Source organism: Rana temporaria, chromosome 13, assembly GCF_905171775.1.
Source record: "Rana temporaria chromosome 13, aRanTem1.1, whole genome shotgun sequence".
NCBI lineage: Eukaryota > Metazoa > Chordata > Amphibia > Anura > Ranidae > Rana > Rana temporaria.
The window spans coordinates 76661016-76682346 of record NC_053501.1 but is presented as its reverse complement, the minus strand read 5'-3'; the positions used below and the strand labels follow the sequence as shown (position 1 = coordinate 76682346).

Here is a 21331-nt window from a genome sequence, read left to right as displayed (position 1 = left end):
TGTCTGAGGCCACCGCCATTTTCAGTAAGGGAATCGGGAAGTGAAGCCTTGCGGCTTCACTTCCTGGTTCCCTATTGCACATGAGCAACTTGCGCTGCGCAATGCCACTGATCCCTGCTGTCTTCTGGGACGTGTGTGTGTGGGGGTGCAAATACCTGTCTTAAAGGTATCTGCTCCCCCCCCCACCCCCCTGAAAGGTGCCAAATGTGACACCGGAGGGGGGGGAGGAATCCGGACAGCGGAGGTTTTTATAATGCGGGGGTCTATGCCTGGAAGGGGGTGCAAATACTGGTCTTAGACAGGTATCTGCTCCCCCTCCCCCCTGAAAGGTGCCAAATGTGACACTGGAGGGGGGGGGGGGGGATCGGACAGCGGAGGTTCCATTTTTGTGTGGACCTTTGCTTTAAGGCAGGGCGAAAGGGGAAGCTGCCCTGGGCCCCATCGTTGTGGGGCCCAAAGCAGCTTGCCAACTATCCTGGTTTACAGTCCCTTGAAGATTTAGTTCTGAGCTGCATCCTGATATCTCAGTGTGCAGTGCTGCTACTAATGCTGCCCAACTCTGCCCTATTGTGAGTCGACGATTCACCTGCAGACCCTGTGTTTACATGTAAAAAAAAACGTGCAAATAACAGGAGCATTTATAAGTACAGTGGGGATCGAAAGTTTGGGCACCCCAGGTAAAAATTTGTATTGATGTGCATAACGAAGCCAAGGAAAGATGGAAAAATCTCCAAAAGGCATCAAATTACAGATTAGACATTCTTATAAAAGTTAGATTTTATTTCCATCATTTACACTTTCAAAATGACAGAAAACGAAAAAATGCCGTCTGCAAATGTTTGGGCACCCTGCAGAATTTATAGCATGCACTGCCCCCTTTGCAAAGCTGAGACCTGCCAGTGTGTCATGGATTGTTCTCAATCATCGTCTGGGAAGACCAGGTGATATCAATCTCAAAGGTTTTAAATGCCCAGACTCATCTGACCTTGCCCCAACAATCAGCACCATGGGTTCTTCTAAGCAGTTGTCTAGAAAACTGAAAGTGAAAATAGTTGACGCTCACAAAGCTGGAGAAAGCTATAAGAGGATAGCAAAGCATTTTCAGATGTCAATATCCTCTGTTCGGAATGTAATTAAGAAATGGCAGTCATCAGGAACAGTGGAAGTTAAAGCAAGATCTGGAAGACCAAGAAAAATATCAGACAGAACAACTCGCAGGATTGTGAGAAAAGCAATTTAAAACCCACGTTTGACTGCACGATCCCTCCAGAAAGATCTGGCAGACACTGGAGTTGTGGTACACTATTCCACTATAAAGAGATACTTGTACAAATATGGTCTTCATGGAAGAGTCATCAGAAGAAAACCTCTTCTAGGTCCTCACCACAAAAATCAGCGTTTGAACTTTGCAAATGAACATATAGACAAGCCTGATGCATTTTGGAAACAAGTTCTGTGGACCGATGAGGTTAAAATAGAACTTTTTGGCCGGAATGAGCAAAGGTACGTTTGGAGAAGAAAGGGCACAGAATTGAATGAAAAGAACCTCTGTCCAACTGTTAAGCATGGGGGTGGATCAATCATGCTTTGGGGTTGTATTGCAGCCAGTGGCACAGGGAACATTTCACGAGTAGAAGGAAAAATGGATTCAATAATATTTCAGCAAATTTTGGATGGTAACTTGATGCCATCTGTGAAAAAGCTGAAGTTAAAGAGAGGATGGCTTCTACAAATGATAATGATCCTAAACACACCTCAAAATCCACTGGGGATTACATCAAGAGGCATAAACTGAAGGTTTTGCCATGGCCTTCACAATCTTCTGACCTCAACATAATTGAAAATCTATGGATAGACCTTAAAAGAGCAGTGCGTGACAGACAGCCCAGAAATCTCAAAGAACTGGAAGACTTTTGTAAGGAAGAATGGGCAAATATACCTCAAACAAGAATTGAAAGACTCTTGGCTGGCTACAAAAAGTGTTTACAAGCTGTGATACTTGCCAAAGGGGGCAGTACAAGATATTAACTCTGCAGGGTGCCCAAACTTTTGCAGACGCCATTTTTTTGTTTTCTGTAATTTTGAAAGTGTAAGTGATGGGAATAAAATCTAACTTTTTTTGACATATTATAAGAATGTCTAATCTGTAATTTGATGCCTTTTGGAGATTTTTCCATCTTTCCTTGCCTGCGTTATGCACATTAATACAAATTTTTACCTGGGGTGCCCAAACGTTCGATCCCCACTGTATATCATGCCCCTCTGCAGTGAGGAGATGATGTGCTGTAAACTCTAGCAACTGATCAGTATTACTGTACAGTAATCTCTAGCAAGCAATAAACAAGCAAAAATCATGTGCTGTAACCTCTAGCATAGTGTTTCTCAAATCCAGTCCTCAGGGCGCACCAACAGGTCATGTTTTCAGGATTTCCCTCAGATGAAACTGCTGTGGTAATTACTAAGGCAGTGAAACTGATAAAATCACCTGTGCAAAATAATGGAAAGCCTGAAAACAAGACCTGTTGGTGCGCCTTGAGGACTGGAGTTGAGAAACACTGCTCTAGCAACCAGTCAGTAAGTGGTAATGATATGTTGTAACCTCTGGAAATCTTTTTTACATAAACATGCTCTTTACATTTTATTTTAAATAAATTCTTCTTCCTTGTCCTCTTCGCTTTGTCTTCTGGGGAATGGGGCGTGCTGTCTTCTGGGACAAACACAGATCCCAAAAGACAGCCACCCAATAACAGAGCGCCGCACGCATGTGCAGGAGGAAACGGGCAGTGAAGCCGCAAGGCTCCACTGCCCATTTCCCTTAGTGAGGATGGTGGTGCTGGCACACGATCCAAAGGACGGATCAGCCTCAGGGGGCCGACATTGCGGGTGCCCAGGACAGGTAGGTGTCCTTATTAAAAGTCAGCAGCTACAGTGTTTGTAGCTGCTGACTTTAAAAAAAAAAAAATGTAATTGTGGTTGGAACACCGCTTTAATTCTTAACCACTTCCTGCCTGACCTATAGCAAAATGATGACCGGGCGGTGGTTCAGTTATCTTGACTCGGCGTCATGACATCACTAATCTTGGCAAAGAGTCTCTTTACCACATGATTGGCCGTGTCCAATGACAGCAGATCACGATTTAAACAGGAAGAGCCGTTGATCGGCTTTTCCTTACTCGCAGCTGACACACGAGTAGAGGAGGCTCTCCTGACAGGGGGTCTGTGCTGATTGTTAGCGCAGGACCAACAGGGATGCCGCCAGACTAGTAGGGATGCCCACAAAGGAACCCGAAAAGTTATGCCACCCTGGACCACCAGGGAGATGGCAATTGGCACTGGCAGGCATCGCCATCTGCCTGGGCACTATCAGTGATGCCAATTCCACCTATTGGTGCCGCCTTATCCGTGCCCATCAGTGAAGGAGAAAACGTACTTATTTACAAAATTTTATAACAGAAACAGAAGGAAAAACTTTTTCAAAAATCTTTTTTTTTTTTTTTTTTTTTTATTTAGCAAAAAATAAAAATTGCAGAGGTGATCAAATACCACCAAAATAAAGCTCTATTTGTTTGATCACAATGATAAACAAAGCTTTTTTGGGTACAGTGTAGCATGACTGCAATTTTCATTTAAACTTGGCTTGGGCAGGAAAGGGGGGTAAGTGCCTGGTATTGAAGTGGTTAAATGTAACCATATTGTACACTTAGTGGTGTCTCTTCTCTTTATACTCTGTTGCTCCTCCTGGATTTTGCTTCTAATTTCGATTGTGGAGGCCGCCATTTGTGGATGGACATTTTAAGGTTAAACTACTTGTCACATTTCTTTAATCCTTTTTATATGGACTATAAACTGAAAGACCTATGAATAAATGGCTGTGGACCGAATCATCGAAGTTTCCATTATTTCTTATGGGGAAATTTGCTTTGATATACAAGTTCCTTGGATTACAAGCAGGTTTACGGAACAAATTCTGGTTGCAATCTAAGTGTGTGTGTACAGTATGCACTCTAGCTCACATTTATGTAAATATTTTATTTCTTTTCATGTGACAACACTGAAGAAATTACACTCTTCTATATTGTAAAGTAGTGAGTGTGCAGCTTGTATAAGAGTGTAAATTTGCTGTCTCCTCAAAATAGCTCAACACACAGCCATCAATGTCTAAACCACGACAAGGCCTGTTCTGAGTGGAACCTGTCCTGTTAAACTGCTGTATGGTCTTGGCCACCGGCTGCCGCTCAGTTTCAGAGTCTTGGCAATTTTCTTATAGCCTAGACCAGTGATGGCGAACCTTGGCACCCCGGATGTTTTTGAACTACATTTCCCATGATGCTCCTGCACTCCGCAGTGTAGTTGAGCATCATGTCAAATGTAGTTCCAAAACATCTGGGGTGCCATGGTTCGCCATCACTGGCCTAGGCCATCTTTATGTAGAGCAACAATTTTTATTTTTTTTTTTATTTTTTTTTTTTAGATCCTCAGAGCTCTTTGCCATGATGTGCCATGTTGGATTTCCAGTGACCAGTATGAGAGTGTGACAGCGATGACACCGAGGGGCTTATTTACTAAAGGCAAATCCACTTTGCACTACAAGTGAAAAGTGGCCTTGGAAGTGCAGTCGCTGTAGATCCGAGGGGGACATGCTGGGGAAATAAACGGCATTTTAGCTTGCACATGATTGGATGATAAAATGCACAGAGCTTCCCCTCATTTCAGATCTATCCCTCAAATTTACAGCGACTGCACTTCCAAGGGCACTTTTCACTTGTAGTTCAAAGTGAATTTGCCTTTCGTAAATAACCCCCCAAATTTCACACCTGCTTCCCATTCACACTTGAGACCTTGTACCACTGAGTCACATGACACTGGGGAGGGAAAATGGCTAATTGGGCCCAATTTAGACATTGTAACTTATGGGTGTACTCACTTTTGTTCCCAGCGGTTTAGACATTGATGGCTGTGTGAGTAATTTTGCAGGGACAGCAAAATTACACTGTTGGTGCTAGTTCACTGCTTGGTGTAAACTTGAGCCATTGGAATACATGGAAAACACTGTGCATTAAAGCTGCATGATTAATCGCGAAAAGATCGCAGTCTCGATTCACCCACCGCCGCGATCTCCAGGCTGGATGACCTGCGATTTTCGGATCGAGCGGTACCACTACTCGGGTGCGGCCATAGGAAAGTCCCCAACTTCGGCCTAGCTCCGGAGCGGCGGCCATCTTGGTACACTTGGTGGCTGCTGTCATCTTGCTCCACCCCACGCTCCTGCACAGTAATGTTAGTGAGAAGGGGGCAAGCGGACATCTTGTTACACCCAACATAGTTTTAGTTTTTACCGTTATTTTCAACACAAAACGGTGCTTAAATACAGTATATGTAAATCTGACAGACTGTTTACATGTTAAATTTTAAAAGAAGCAGCAAACCTTACATGCTTGCTGATGTGACAGAACACCTCTGATTTTCACATTTAGTTACAGTGAGGAAATCAGAGGTGTTCTTTCACATTAGCAAGCATGTGAGGTCAGCAGGTTTGCTGCAGCTTTTCAAAATGTAAACAGTCCGTCAGATTTACATATTCTGTATTTAAGCACATAAGATCCATTTTGTGTTGAAAATATTTTTCAATACATTTTTTTTGAGAATCACGTTTCATTTTTCCCAGAATCGTGCACCATGCATTTTGTGCAAAAAAAAATAAACACACGGAACTGCGTCTGGTGTGAACTAGCACTTCTACACGCTGTACACACTGTAGCAAAGTGTCATTTTATCAGTATTGAGAGATGTGTGTGTATATAATGTCACATTTTTCCAAAGATGTGATTTTCATATGAATTTGCTTACGTTCCGAGTCTCAGTGATGTAAAAGATATATATGCCAAATTTCAAGAAGATTGGATAATATTTAGGGGTTGCACACATTGATCACTTTTATGACAAACTAGTGAAATTTCTAACATTGAACTAAGTGTACAAAAGAAGAAAAAAAAAACATAAAAGAATAAACGTTACAAAGTTATCGCTGAAATCAATAAGACCGTTTATACTGGAAGACTCAGCCTCTTTATCACTAGGTGCTTGTGATGATGGAGATGAGTTTTCGCCTCCAGCAAGGGAAAAAATGACTTATCAAGCAAGTGCACAGTGAAAGAAATGCAAAAATATTTAAGTAAATATCAAATTCTTAGTTTTAGCAAGTCCACTGAGAAAATCTATTCTCAGTGGACTTATTTTCAGTCCACAGTGATGGGGGGGGGAAAAAAAGAAAAATATATAATGTCCCATAAATGATGATGATCCAAATAACAGTGACTTCACACACATGCTCCCCCCCCCCCCCCCCCCCCCCCCGTTTGACTGTGCTCGACTCCCAATTGTGTGACCACACAATTTAAGTTTGGTCCACAATAGCAGCTGAACCACCTCTTGGCTCTGAGTAACAAGATTTGCAGGCTCCCCCAGGTGTAATCCAAAGTTGGTATCCTCAATTTAAAATACAAGAGGCCAGATGAATGCACCATCGTTTAAATATAGAAATGTTTTGTATTTTAAATTGAGGATACCATCTAGAGGTCGGCTGATATTTGGCCTTTTTTAAATCATCGGCCGATTTGTGCTTTAAAAAAGCCGATTTAAACTTCAGCACCGCGACTGACATTATATATATATATATATATATATTCTAAATATCGGCATCGGCCAGAGAAAAACCCATATCGGGCGACCTCTAATACCATCTTTGGGTTACAAAAAGGAAAAAATGCGCCTACTAAGTGCAAGTATGTCTGATAATATGGAATTTATTAATTCATTAAAACAGCCAAATGGCTACTCACTAAAAAGTAGTACAAAATGCGCTCATAAGAAGGGAAGTGTAGTCACTGTGGATAGTCAGCTGATGATGGTGGCTTCTCTGGTGAAGATATTGTTGGTTGCTGTCCAGGAAAGAAGCGAGGCAGAGCACTGCGGGAACAGCGAATCCCGGAAGTACCTGTTTGGCGGCGTGCGTTTCAGCCTGGAGCGCACACGGCTCTCAACGTCACTTCCTGACGCCGAGAGCCGTGTGCGCTCCAGGCTGAAACGCACGCCGCTGAACAGGTACTTCCGGGATTTGCTGTTCCTTAATTCCTTTAATGTGTGTGTGTGTGTTGTCTCAGTTAATATTATTTGGATCATTGTTGGAGTCACTTTATGGGACAATTATATATGTTTTTTTTTTTTCTCACTGTGGACTTGCTAAATTTAAGATTTTTTTTTTGTTTTGTTTCAATATTTTTGTATTTCTTTCACTGTGTACTTGAAACACGTGTGTTTCATTTATATACTCTTTTTACCATTTTATTTGGAAATTCAAATTGCTCCAACATTCACTTGTGCATTGCTCATGGATGGAGATACACACACACACACACATTTATTTTTGGGTTGGATTGAACGCTCAAAAATCAAACTTCTTCAATCCGGCTCAGCAAGTACAATTTCTAATAAATTCAGTGGAACAAAACATTTTCCTTCCGGAAGAGGGGGAAAAAAAACATCAAGATCCAGAATGTAGTAACTATGCTACAAACAAATCAGGAGATGTCGGTCAGAAAGGTTATGTCAACCTTGACTATGCCAGCCATCCAATTGGCAAGGCTACATTTCAGGCCACTCCAGAGTTTCCTTCTAAAGGTATGGAACCACAGGATGGAGACTCCAGACACAAGGGTAAAGATCCCCACCAGCATCAAGCCAACACTTTGGTGGTGGAGAAATCGGTCAATTTTGTCAAAAGGCCTACTCTGGTCCTTCCTGATCCAAAAAATTGTAACGACAGATGTCAGTATGTGCCGATTGGGGGGGGGGGGGGGGGTGATCAGGATCACCTGGATCAGGATTTGGCATTGAGTATGGTCCTAGACCGAAGCAGTAAAATCCTCAAATTGGAGGGAGCTAAAAGCGGCTGCCTTCTCTCCAAACTTCTTAGGATTCTATGGTACAACGCCACTACCGTAGCCTACCGGACCAAGCAGGGAGGCATGAGAAGCAACATTCTTAAACTGCTGTCAGCAGGAATTCTGGAGTGGGCGGAAAGCCATTTAGTGTGCCTTTTGAGATGGACTGCAGAGAAGGACAGTAAACCAAGTGGCAGATTTTTTGGAGCAGGCAGAAAATTCAAGAGGCAGGATGGAGCCTGAATCCAGAGGTTTTTGCATTGATCACCAGGACCTGGGGCCATCCACAAGTGGACCTGTTTGGATCAAAGCAAAATGCACAGCTCCCACAATTCTTTTCCCTTCGAAGACGACGGTTCTCAGGGGATAGACGCCTTGGCACACCCTTTGAATTTTCACCTGGGGTACGCCTTTCCCCCATTCCAGCTGATTCTATCAGTATTGAGAAAAATACAGAAGGAAAGCGTGTCGGTAATCCTGATTACTCTATTCTGGCCAAAGAGAGCTTGGTTTTCCACCATTCTGCAAATGGCAGTCAAACCATTTTGGCAGCTTCCTCTCGGACAGGATTTGCCCAGTGCATTACCTGGATGTAGAGCCAGGTTAAGCCTCACTGCCTGGTATCTGAAGAACAGCTGTTTGTCAGAACCCTTAACCACTTTACTTTGCAGTAGGAAGAAAGTAGCTAGAGCTTTTTATGCCAAGGTGTGGAAGGTCTACAATTGGTGTTCAGCAAATAGAGCTATGGAAGACACTGGGGGTTATTTACGGAAGGTAAATCCACTTTGCACGAAAAGTGCAAGGTACACTTGGAAGTGCAGTCGCTGTAAATCTAAGGGATAGATCTGAAATGAGGGGAAGCTCTACTGATTTTATCCAATCATATTCAAGCTAAAATGCTGTATTTTATTCTCCTTGCATGTCCCCCCTCGGATCTACAGTGACTGCACTTCCAAGTGCACTTTCATAGTGCACTTGTAGTGCAAAGTGGATTTGCCTTTTCGTAACGAACCCCCATTGTCTTAGTATTCAAATTCTTACAAAATTGTGCAGTCGGCACTCTTAAAGTGCAAGTGGCCACATTGGGGGTTTACCGGAGAGACCAATTTTTTTTAGGAACTTTGGTCACAAGATTTTTCAAGGCACTTACCAGATCTAGACCAGCTCCAGCCAAACATTTTCCCAAATGGGATCTCGGTGATTTTGCAAGCCTTCACAAAAGAACCGTTTGAACCACAACAAAAAGTCTTTGAAGAATTTGACTTTCAAAACTGTATTTCTAGTTGCAATCACATCTGCAAGAAGAATCGGTTTACTGCACGTGCTATCGGTTAAATAACCATTCTTGTCCATTTATCCAGATAGGATTGTTCTTAAAACAGATCCAGGTTTTTTTTTTTTTTTGTTTGTTTTTTAAATTGGCAACAGTTCAGAACCGGTCTCAAGAAATCATCCTGCCAATCTTTTGCTCAAACCCTTCAGGGGAAAAGGAAGGTCAATTTCACAATCTGGATGTGAGACAAACCCTATTACATTACCTGAAAGTAATGAAAGATCAGTACCAATACCAGTATCGGTATCGGGACAACCCTAGTTCCTAGCTATTCGGAACTCACAATCTGTCTTTCCTCACAGAACAGGGATTTGTGTGTTTACACACTTTCTGCCTCTCGTGGCCGCGATCGTTCGTGGCTGCCGGTCATGAGCGATGCAGCGGGCGTGCGAGCCTTCTATCACGCTTAAAGGGACTGACTTGCACCTATGGCAGTTCATGGGATCGTGCCGACCGTCACCTACTGCCATATAATGATGGCGGCTGGTCAGCAAGTGGTTAAAGTGTTACTCAACCCACAACCGTAAAATCTGTCTGTATATGCAGCATAGCATGCTGGTTATACTCACTGTTGCACTTAAAGCGGTTGTAAACCGCATAAACTTTTTTTTTTTTTTTTTTTTTTTTTCCCAAACCTGCAATGCAAAAGGCATAATGGGCTAGTATGCACCGCATACTAGCCTATTATGAAATACTTACCTCGGAACGAGGTGTGTACCACTTACCTGGTTCACGCCGAGCAGGATGTCATCTTGCTCCGGCGTGTCTTCCGGGTATCGCCGCTCCAGCGCTGTGATTCGCTGGAGCGGCGATGACGTCACTCCCGCGCGGGAGATTTAAAATCGGCAGGGTCCGGCGGATGCCGGTCCTTCAGCCGTGGATTCCCCCCTGCGCATGCGCCGCCCGCATTGCGGGGGGAATATCTCCTAAACCGTGCAGGTTTAGGAGATATTCTCCTTACCTACAGGTAAGCCTTATTATAGGCTTACCTGTAGGTAAAAGTCCAAATAGTGGGTTTACAACCACTTTAAGGTTAATCCTCTGCATTGTGTAAAAGGGTTGTTTTTATCCTATATACAGATCCACCCCTCCTGCACTGTCTATCTGGGAAAAGCTAGCTAGCACAGGCAGAGTAGCCAACCTGCACAGGTTTAGTTGTGTCTCTTATGCTGGAGAGAATACTTGTTAATCAGAGCTAGCCAGGTCACATGTGGGTGTGTGTATACATCCCGCAGTGTAAATCTCCACCTTCCTTAACTCTCAGCAATGGAGAAACTGCAGTTTATCATTGACCAGTGGCAGTATTTTAATGTAGAAAGATGTATGAACCATTTTCATATTACTGGGTTTACTAACACTTTATAATGAACAATTAAATTAAAAATAGACTGCAGTGTCTTAAATTGGATGTGTAGGGATAACATTCAACATGTATTCACATCTTACTAAACTGGTGTTTTTTATTTTTTATTTTTTTCCCCTCCCTGTATATAGGAGCTGCTTACACTTGCCAAGCGTAAAAGGGGTAGTTCAGAGGAGAAGGAACTACCAGTGAGCAAACCAGCAGCATCTTCTGATTCTGAAACCTCCGATAGCGGGGATGAGGTGTGTATTTTATATTTTTTTTACTTTCAAAAATAGTTTTCAGTACAGAGAGCATAGCAACATATGGTGACCTGGGATACAGAAAGTCAACTTCAATCAAGACAATAATAGAATAATTAAACCGATTAACAAAGGTATTGATAAAAGGGCATTTGCATGGAAACGTTGACTTAGGCGTTGCAGTGGGTGGAATCCCCTCCCCCGGGTCTCCCATGTAAAACTTGCTGTGGGGTACTTTGTCAATACCTCAAACAATTGGTAAAATGTGATTTTTAACTAAGCAGATAATTATGATGAATATAAGTCTGTTGGAAAAAATGTCCATCATCAGAGGTCAGAAACCATGCTACAACATAGGATATAGTAATGTTTTTTTCTTAAACTTTAAAGTATTCTGTCAGTGCTGTCCCAGGGCCAGAAGAGGGCGGGTCAGCCAGCCAGCCTGATGCCCCCCCCCCCCCCCCCCCAATTGTGGCACTTCTAGAAGAAATGCATGGTGGTTGACTGTGATGGGGGAGGGGGATCCCTCCCACTGAGCAATTGTGTTCTCCTTGGGGTGGGGGCACATGGGGATTGTTCTTGCCAGGAGAACCTATTGATTATTGTTATTTGCTATAGCCGCTGGCAATAATGGCATGGAAAATCTGACATGCTGATTGCACCCAAGTCGATCACTGGATGGACTTAGGGCTGCAACTAACGATTATTTTCATAATCGATTAGTTGGCCGATTATTGTTTCGATTTAATTGGATTATGGCCTTAGAAAAAAAAATGTTTGCATTTTTTTTGGGACAATTTGTTGGGCAGATTGCAAAGCACAAATTGCCGCAACAACACATTACATGCTTTTCTGCAGCTTCTCCATTAAAGTATGTTGAAAAAAAAAAAAAAAATTGCACCGTTTTGTGTTAAAAAGTCCCCGCCCCTTTCCAAATACGCAGCAGCTGAAAAAAAAAAGCATGGATGTGAACGTGTCCATAGGAAAACATGTAAATGAACTGTAGTGTTTCTGCAAAAAGCACCAAAATGGTGTGACCCCGGCCTGAGATGTTTAGTAACATAATGGGGTTAAAAAAACAAAAATAAGTACAAAAAGAGCAAAAAATCGCTACTGTAAGGGGTTTATTTTTTACTGTGGGACAGTGAAAGTAACATTTACAGTAGTGATTTGCTTTTTTGTACTATAAAGGGCTAATTTTAGTTTTTTTTAACCCCATTATGTTAGTGGCCGATAAATCGATTCTGAAAATTGTAATCGATTAATTTCATAATCGATTAGTTGTTTCGGCCCTAGACTTTGGTACAATCAGCCTGCCTATAGATGGTTTTAATCTCCGCTGGTCCTTGCTGAACCGACAAAGATTTAAACAGTCTATAGCTGGGTTTACTGTCCACCATCATACCGCTAACCTCTATAGCCTCTACACTGTTCTTCTGCACATACTACATGCCACCATACTGTCTGAACTCTTCCCCTGCACATAATTCCCCATGTCATACTCTCTGCACTGCTGTCCTTGTTACTGACCAAAACAATTGTTCAATATATAGAAATATGCTTAACATATGTTCTATTCTTTTTATAGAATGATAGTTTTGGATGTCTTCAACTTTTATTGTCTTTCAGTGGACTGTTGGGGGAGCAAAAAACAAGAGAAAACTCAAGTCTGGCAAGGGTTTGGATAAGAAAGGGGGAACAAAGAAGCCTACCAGCAAGGGAGCCTCTTCTGGCAGCTCTGGAAAGGATAGTTCTGCTGAGAGTTCAGCACCCGAAGAAGGTAAGGAAAACGGTTATTTTCCTGAAATTTGGTTGACTTCAGTTCACACTAATGCAATACTATTTTGAAATGTTTTTTAGTGTGATTATATAGTGCAGCTTTGCTTTGACTTGATTGTAATTTTTCATATTCTACTTGGCCAAGTTGCACTAAATGTAGAACAGGAACCCTTTCCAAAACCATGTACATCATGCTCAATCACATTGATGTGAACAGGCACCATTAATATTTCCCTTGTCATGTATTTTTTTATTTATTCCCACCCATCTATAGTCATGTAATGCCGGCTTTAGTCATGTCTTTTTAAATTTGGTTGTGTTGTCCCAACACTGAACCTTGTGTACACCACTAATAACTTGACACCCTTCATAGTATTAATTATTACTCTGTGAATTCTGTCTTTTAGGCAGTTTCCTATCCATTTACAAACTGAATTTCTTCATTGTACATCTCAGGACACAGAGTATCTTTTATATCAATTAAGATAGCGTTAGGCTGCCACCATCAAATGATTGGGCGCCAGCAAAAAAAGTACAGCAATCCCCTTCCAGTCATAAATGTAATCAAAAACTCATACACTGGTATCACTGAGGTAAGTAAAAATAAGATAAAGCCGTATAAGTGAACAAGTATAGAACTGCTGCAACCACTCAGAACAGTGTATCGCTTTGATACCAAGAACTGTCTGTGAATTTAGTGGTGTGCTATTCCTTTAAATATTTTGTAAATATTTACTCCCGCAAAAAACAAATTTGTGATGCCGGTTTAAGGAAATGTTCATCTATAATCAAAATAGAAACTCACAGCATATGTGCATAAATCTCAAGTATACGCATTTCTAAAGTACTCTAAAATGACATCATTCACACATGTACCAAATATTCATATAAACCCAGTGCTTGGTGTCTATGAAGTAGACAAAAATGAACCACCTTTAGATGTGGGAGAATTTTTTTTTATTTTTTTTTTTTCTTATTCGGGGGCGTAATGTGATGAGCATTGCCTCCTGGTCAAAGAGCTTTCCCTGCAATAGTAGGTATCCTCCCAGTAGGATTGGCGATCTCCAAAGTACATGAGGAGAAGTTGTGACGGAATACTACAAGCACGCTGTTTCTCCTATAAATTTATTTTTTATTTTTATTACGTATGATTATGAATCAATGTCTTGAAGCTTTGACCATCTTGACAACTACAGTGTCTTGGCTTTCAGGTGAAGTTTCAGACTCTGACAGCAATAGTTCCTCATCCAGCTCCGATTCAGACTCCTCATCGGAAGAGGAAGAGTTTTTTGATGGATATGGCGAAGATCTTATGGGAGATGAGGAAGACAGGGCTCGACTTGAACAGATGACTGAAAAAGAGAGAGAACAAGAGCTTTTTAACCGAATAGAGAAAAGAGAAGTTCTCAAGAGACGGTATGTTTTTATACATGTTTGTAGGCATTTTTAAAGCAGAACTTCACCTATATTCACTACTTTTGTAAAAAATAAATAAAAAATATTGTTTATTTTTAACTTGAAGCATAGGGGTGGGATTAGCAGCAGCTGCTGCCATTACCGAGATAACCCTCTTCAAAATTTAGGATGTATATAGTCGTGCGGCGGTCCTTAAGTCGTTAAAACCTCTTTTGAATTGAATAAAGCAGAAGACGCTACACCTTCTATAAATTGGGCAATAGAAACAAAACGAAATGGTCACACATTGGAGTCTTGAATTGCTTGATAAATTCTTTGTCAAAGCCAGTGATCAAGGAAGACGCATTCTTGTGAAACACGTTGGCTGCATTCCCTGTTATTTGTCCTGCTTTGACAATAAGGCTACTTTCACACTGAGGCGCTTTGCAGGCACTATAGCAATAAAAATAGCTCCGGTAAAGCGCCCTGAAAGAGCCTCTTCTTTCACACTGGAGCGGTGCGCTGGCAGGACGCTCCAAAAAGTCCTGCCAGCCGCATCTTTGAGGTGCTTTAGCAAATAGCGCTGCAAAAACGACGGTAATGCAGCGCTTTACCGCGGACGGCGCAATGCCTCAGTGTGAAAAGTAGACTGAAGAATTTCAACCAATTCAAGACTCCAGTGTGCGACCATTTCATTTTCATTCTATTGCTGTGGACAATGGTGAGCCGAGGTCTGTACCTGGTTTCTATTTGTACCTGTGGTCAGCCTGGAGCGGTGTGTTCTTCTTCTTTTAAGCTATAAATTGGGCAGCCCACAAGGCTTTGGTATGTTGATTTGTTTGATTTAACTTTCTTTTATATTGAAAAAAGCCCACAATTAACTTATTGACGCCAAAACCAAAGACTATAACACTGTTGTCTGACAACAAACGCTACCTCAGCTACCTTTTTCTAAGTTGGAACAAGCCCGTATTGAACTGAATATATGCTTAAATTATGCTGAATATATGCAGAAAAGTCTTTGTTGGGGAAATCGTAAGGTGTTTTTTTTTTTTTTGGATACATAAACATTTTATTGAAATTTTATGAGGGTACAGAAGAAAGAGGGTGGGGTAACAGGAAAATATAATTCACATTGTCATACTCGCATATAAAAACAGGCTCTGACTGGGTTCCCCCAAAAAGCAAACCCGACCCATTAAAGGGTCAAAAGGGAGAAAAAAAAGGGGTAAATAATAATACCCAAAGCCCTGGTAAAGCGGAATATCACAAGTTATGTTGCCGCAGTGAACCATTTTAACTAATAACGTGTCCCTCCCTAAGCTATGATAAATCGTGCACACTCCTTATGGGCCTGGTTGTTCGGTTGGGGTCGACACCGAAACAGAAAAGAAGAGGGCCATGAAAGAGAAAAAAAAAAATAGAAAAGGGGGGGTAGGGAGGAGAGGTAGAACGGGTAAAAGGGGAGGTCAAAGCTAACATAAGAGCATATAAGGGAGAGGAGGTGAGGACATCACCAACTGCCCTCTCCTTTGTCTGAAATTCCAACAGGAAGTATGTCAGAGTATCGCCAACACTGTGATACAAGATTGGTCTTAAAAGGCCAAAAGTTAGTTATTGTTAGATGACTCATGTTGCGTCTGGTGTAAGCTCCTTGAAAAAATTTAGTATCTTTGAAGGCTGTCCAAGGCTCCCAGATAGCAATGAAGGTCGAGATTTTATCTGAAGCGATGTGGATCAGCTCCTCCATCTCCGCAATACGGTTGATTCGCTGAATCCATTCTGTAACAGAAGGTTCAGATGTCGACCGCCAGTGCACTGGCACACACACATCCTTGCAGCATTGACCATATGCATTACAATTGATTTGCAATATCCTTTTTTAGGTATTTTTGACATGTGTAATAGATATTGTGCTGGCGAGAAATCCAGCGGGAGAGATGATACTTTTGTTGTGACTTCATGTACCTTAAGCCAGTACGGCTGAAGTGCAGAGCAATTCCACCAAATATGGAGGAATGTGCCCTTTTCCTTTCAACATCGCCAGCACCGATCAGAGACTGAGGGGGGAGTATTTGTGTATTAAATCTGGGGTTCTATACCAACGCGTTTGTATTTTATAGCTATTCTCTTGCGTGAATACGTTCAGAGACCCCTTGTGAATATAAAGATTTATGCGGTCCCAGCCATCTTCGCCTATCTCAATTCCCAGAGCGGAGTTCCAATAAGCGCGATCAGTGTTTAGGAGTGCAGAGGAATTCTCGAACAGGGAAGCATATATACACACGAGATGACGTGGCCCTGAGGGGTTGTGCGGGAACAGAGTGACTCCAATGTCGTAGCAGGTTTGGTGAACTTCTCTCTACAAGCCGGGGAATCAAGAAAATGTTTAAGTTGCATATAGGACCAGAATGGGAATGCTCCTGTGTTTGAAATTTCTGCAAGCTCCGTTTGTCTTAGAAAGTGGCCTCTGCGAAAAAGTGTTTAGCCAACATCTCCTCATAAGGCCACTCCGCTCGTGCAAACGCTTCAGATAGGCCTGGGGGGAAATCCGGGTTGCCTCTAACTTGGGTAATGGAGCACGGTTTGTCTGAGACTGAATAGGCAATACAAACCCTGTCAAACACGTGGAGGGTGGCACTAATGAGGGGATGGGTCAAAATGTGCAGAGGCAAATGGTCTCTGGCTAACCACAGGGCATATTGTAGGTTGCAATTCGAGATCGAGTTCTCCAGGGTCACCCACCCTTTGCAGCGTGCATGAACATTACAGTCTACTATTCGAGCTAGATGGACTGCCCAATAGTAAAGTTGAATTCGCCCAGCGGATCCAAGCGGGTTTGTTACCCCATATGTACGCGCGACTGACTGAAATGGCGTGAAAAACGTAGGGGGCAAATGAATCGGTAGTGTTTTGAATTTTATATAACAAGCGTGGAACAATCATTATCTTAATTATAGCTGCACGTCCGAACCAGGAGATATTGGAATTGTCCCATCTCTGGAGATCCTGCCGTAGCGTTTGTAATTTAGTCAGAAAATTTCTCCCATCGAGCTCCAATAGTTTGGCAGGAAGTTGAATACCAAGGTACGTAATTGCCTCTGTTTTCCACTGAAAGGGAAGCTGTTGTTGGCATTGCCATACCAGGTTCGCAGGTAAAGAAATTTTCATAGCGAAAGACTTTGAGTAGTTCATTTTTAGATTAGACAGAATTTTGAAATGTTCCAAGACCTGTAAGAGGTTGTGTAAAGTTGTTAGCGGCGAAGAGAGAAAAAGAACATCGTCCGCAAATGCCGACATCTTGTGCTCCCGACCCTGCACTTGAATGCCTCTTATATCTGTATTTGTTTGGATACATCGGAGGAGGGGTTCAAGTGTAAGAATATACAGCAGTGGGGAGAAGGGACAGCCCTGTCTGGTACTGTTATGGATGGAGAAGGCACTCGACAGGCAGCCATTAACTTTGACTTTCGCGTTCGGGTTAGCATATAGGGACATAATAAAGGATCTCATGCACGGTCGGAGTCCTAGGGATTTCAGGACCGCCTCCATATAGTCCCATGCCACCCTGTCGAATGCCTTCTCCGCATTCCCCGCCAGAAAAAAGCCCTCCTGCTGGGTAGACGTGAGCCAGTGGTGTAGGTTCAACGCTTTGATAGTACTGTTCCTGGCCTCCCTGCCAGGGACAAACCCCACTTGGTCCAGGCCAATCCAAAAAGGTAAATGTTTGGATAGACGGGTTGCTAACCTTTTTTAGAAGAGCTTAACGTCCACATTATGGAGCGAAATCTGACGGTAGCTGGCAACATTTCTGGGAACCTTCCCTTCTTTGGGGATCACAGAGATGTAAGCCTTCAGCAACCGCTACGATTTGCACATTTTGGTAGATGGTGAATTGAAAGCCTAAAGAAATCCCGGTACTAGGATGTCTGAAAAGCTCTTGTAATACAGCATGAATTCCTCTGAAAATATCAGAGCCTAAGGTTGTTTTTCCAGATAAAAAAAAAAAAAAAAAAAGACAAACCAGGTTTCATGTTGGCTAACAGACGCCTTGCTCCCAGACCTGTGCATTCCCTAAACTCAAACTATGTAATGGTACCCTTTCTCAAACATATGGGCTTCCCAATAGCTGTTATAAATAATAAATTGATTACTTACAGTAATGTGAAAGTGTTTTTTTCATATTTGTCACATTTTAACCACTTGCTTACTGGGCACATATACCCCCTTCCTGCCCAGGAAACATTTAGTCTTTCAGCACTGCGTCATTTTTACTGACAATTGCGCGGTCGTGCGACGTGGCTCCCAAACAAAATTGACGTCCTTTTTTCCCCACAAATAGAGCTTTCTTTTGGTGGTATTTGATCACCACTGCAGTTTTTTTTTATTTTTTGCGCTATAAACAAAACAGTGAAAATTTTTAAAAAAAACACTTTTACTTTGTGCTATAATAAATATCCCAATTGTTTTTTTTTTTTTAAAAGAAAAGAAAAAAAATGTCCTCGGTTTAGGGCGATATGTATTCTTCTACATTTTTTTGGTAAAAAAAAAAAAAAATCGCAATAAGCGTATGATCGGTTTGCACAAAAGTTATAGCGCCTACAAAATAGGGGACACAATTATGATATTTTTTTTTTTTTTTTTTTTTTACTAGTAATGTCGGCGATATGCAATGTTTATTGGGACTGCAACATTATGGTGGACACATTTTTGGGACCATTCACATTTATACAGCGATCAGTGCTATAAATATGCACTGATTACTGTATAAATGTGACTGGCAGGGAAGGGGTTGCTAGGGTCACTAGGGAGGGGTTAATGTGTTCCCTACTAGTGATTCTAACTGTGGGGGAAGGGGACTGACTAGGGGAGGAGACCGACCAGGCACACACAGATCCACGTCCTTGTCTGTGTAACGGCCGATCGCGGACATCGTTAAAAGTGTTAAATGATTCAGCTCCTTAAACAAATTTACATTTTTACACAAAGATAACCTGAGTTATTGGTGGGGGGCTGTCCTTACCTTCTTGGCGCTGTGTGAAAAAGTATTTGCCCCCTCCCTTGATAAATCATCATTTAACTCTAAATAACCACATTTTATGGAAAGCAGGGTTACATTTCACTTGCCACACCCAGGTCTGATTATTGCATCAAGAAATAACTTAAAAGGAAGCTGTCTGACAAAGTCATCATGCCACAATCAAAGAAAATTCAAGAACAGATAAACAAGTAATTGACATGTATCAGTCTTGAAGGGGTTACAAAGCCATTTCTAAGGCTTTGGAACTCCAGTGAACCACAGTGAGAGTCATTATCCACAAATGGAGAAAACTTTAAACAGTGGTGAACCTTTCCAGGAGTAGCTGGCCTACTAAAATTGCTCCCAAGAGCAGGAAGACTCATCCAGGAGGTCCATTCAAGAACTATCCCCAAGACTTTGGGCAAATATTCTGTGGACTGGTGAGACAGACATTTTTTACTTTTTGGAAGGTATGCATCCCATTACATCTGCCGTAAAACGAATACAGAATTTCATTAAAAAAAAGTTTTTTTTTTAAATATTTTATTGATTTTCAACAAATACAGAAGCGTTGCATAGAACATCATAAAGAACATCTTCACAATGTAAACAAGGCAAACATATGTGAGATACAATAGACTTAAAAGGATGACTATATTGACAATCTTTCATACATGTGACTAATCGCATACTGTGAGAAGATAAAACTTAACCAAGTTATCAAACCGACATAGGGGGGGGGGGGGGGGAGTCCTGAGACTCAGAAATGCAAACTAGTAAGTACCGGACCAGCAAGGGTCAACCCAGTATCCGTTCACCCCGAAAGGGAACACACTGTGAGCAGGAGGGGACCTTAAGTAACCCAACAGTGTAGAAGGGCATAATTGGTCCTACAAGAAAAGGGATCATGACGATTTTGGTGAGGACAAGGCGTACCTGAAAAGCGAGGGGTTCTGGGCACTAGTGATCAGTCAGCCATAGGTTCGGTCTCCTGGGGAACCATGTGTCAGGGTGTGCGGTCCAGAAGTCCAACATCCAGCGTGTCAGGAAGCGCACTCGTGCAAGTGTAATGCAGGGATGTTCAAGACTAGGAGGGGGGGGGGCAGGAGGAATAGGACATGGCGGAGTTTCCATCTGAGTCAAGTCACATTGACCACATCTGGCGCCACAGGGGGCACAGGAGGGGCTGAAGGAAACACGGGTCCCACAGATTCCCTGTAGTGTATCCAACAGGCCCATGTATGTCTGAACTTGTTGTTCATGTCCTTAGCCTGATGGATGGTCCTTTCCATTGCTTCAATTTTGTTGACTCGGGAATGCCAATCTGCAGAATTTCATAAAAAAATTTACAGCAGTCAAACATGGTGGTTGATCTGGGGCTCTGCAAGAAAATCCTGAAGGAGAATGTCCGGTTATCAGTTTGTGACCTCAAGCTCGAGCACACTTGGGTTGTGCAGCAGCACAATGATCTGAAACACCAGCAAAGTCACAACGTCTCCACAGGCTTCTTTCTGCTTCCTGTTTGTTTTACCCAACAGCATACCTTTTTACATGTCTAGAAATGGGGAGGTCAATTGAGAGAGTGGGGAAGTGGTCTATCCAGGGCTGCCAAATACGTCAGAATTTGTCATACTTGTCCAAGGATTGCCATTAACCTTTCAGTGGCAGGCGTACCATGCACCCGGTTCTTAACCTCTTCAACGCTAAGTGGCGGTGTCTTCTAGGACCATGCTATAGTTGGTTTTGTTGCCATAAATATATGAGTGATTTAGAGTACGTTCCCGACAGGTAGCATCTGCGATGGGTTTATGTAAAAGTGCCTCTCATGGGTCTCTCCGTAGATTCACTTGGAAAACATTATCGACCCTAATTCATAACCTCCTGACTTTAGGTCATTCCACCATATGTGTTTCATATAGCCCAAGTCTGGGAAATCCTCAAGCCATTTGATGGCTATGATGGCAGGCATTTCACAATCCTAGCTGGGGTAAAGTACCATCGAGACATAACTTTTTAAAAGAGTTTTCAAGAGCGAGACCATTGCAAGAAGACTTAAACGGGGTCCCCCGCATTTTACACCAGTGGCCTTGCTGTGGATCAGAACCTAAATGTTTTATCAATTTGTCACAGTACACGGGGGGGGTTTTCTCCGTTATTATTCAACATGTAGGAGTATAGCAAGGAGATGAGGCCCTGAGTGGTAGGGTTGGTTCTGCATCTGGTCTCAAAAGCAGTTTACAATAATGGGTGTTCATGAGA

The 21331-nt window shown here is 42.3% G+C and overlaps 1 protein-coding gene across 1 annotated transcript in view; it reads left to right on the top strand.

Annotated features, from left to right (window-relative positions):
• Positions 1 to 21331, top strand: part of RTF1 (RTF1 homolog, Paf1/RNA polymerase II complex component) — a 106185-nt gene that overhangs the window by 889 nt on the left and 83965 nt on the right. Inside the window, exons 2-4 of the mRNA XM_040332122.1 lie at positions 10768 to 10878; positions 12508 to 12658; positions 13869 to 14073. Coding sequence (XP_040188056.1) covers positions 10768 to 10878; positions 12508 to 12658; positions 13869 to 14073 — 467 coding nt within the window. The remainder of the gene's footprint in view (positions 1 to 10767; positions 10879 to 12507; positions 12659 to 13868; positions 14074 to 21331) is intronic.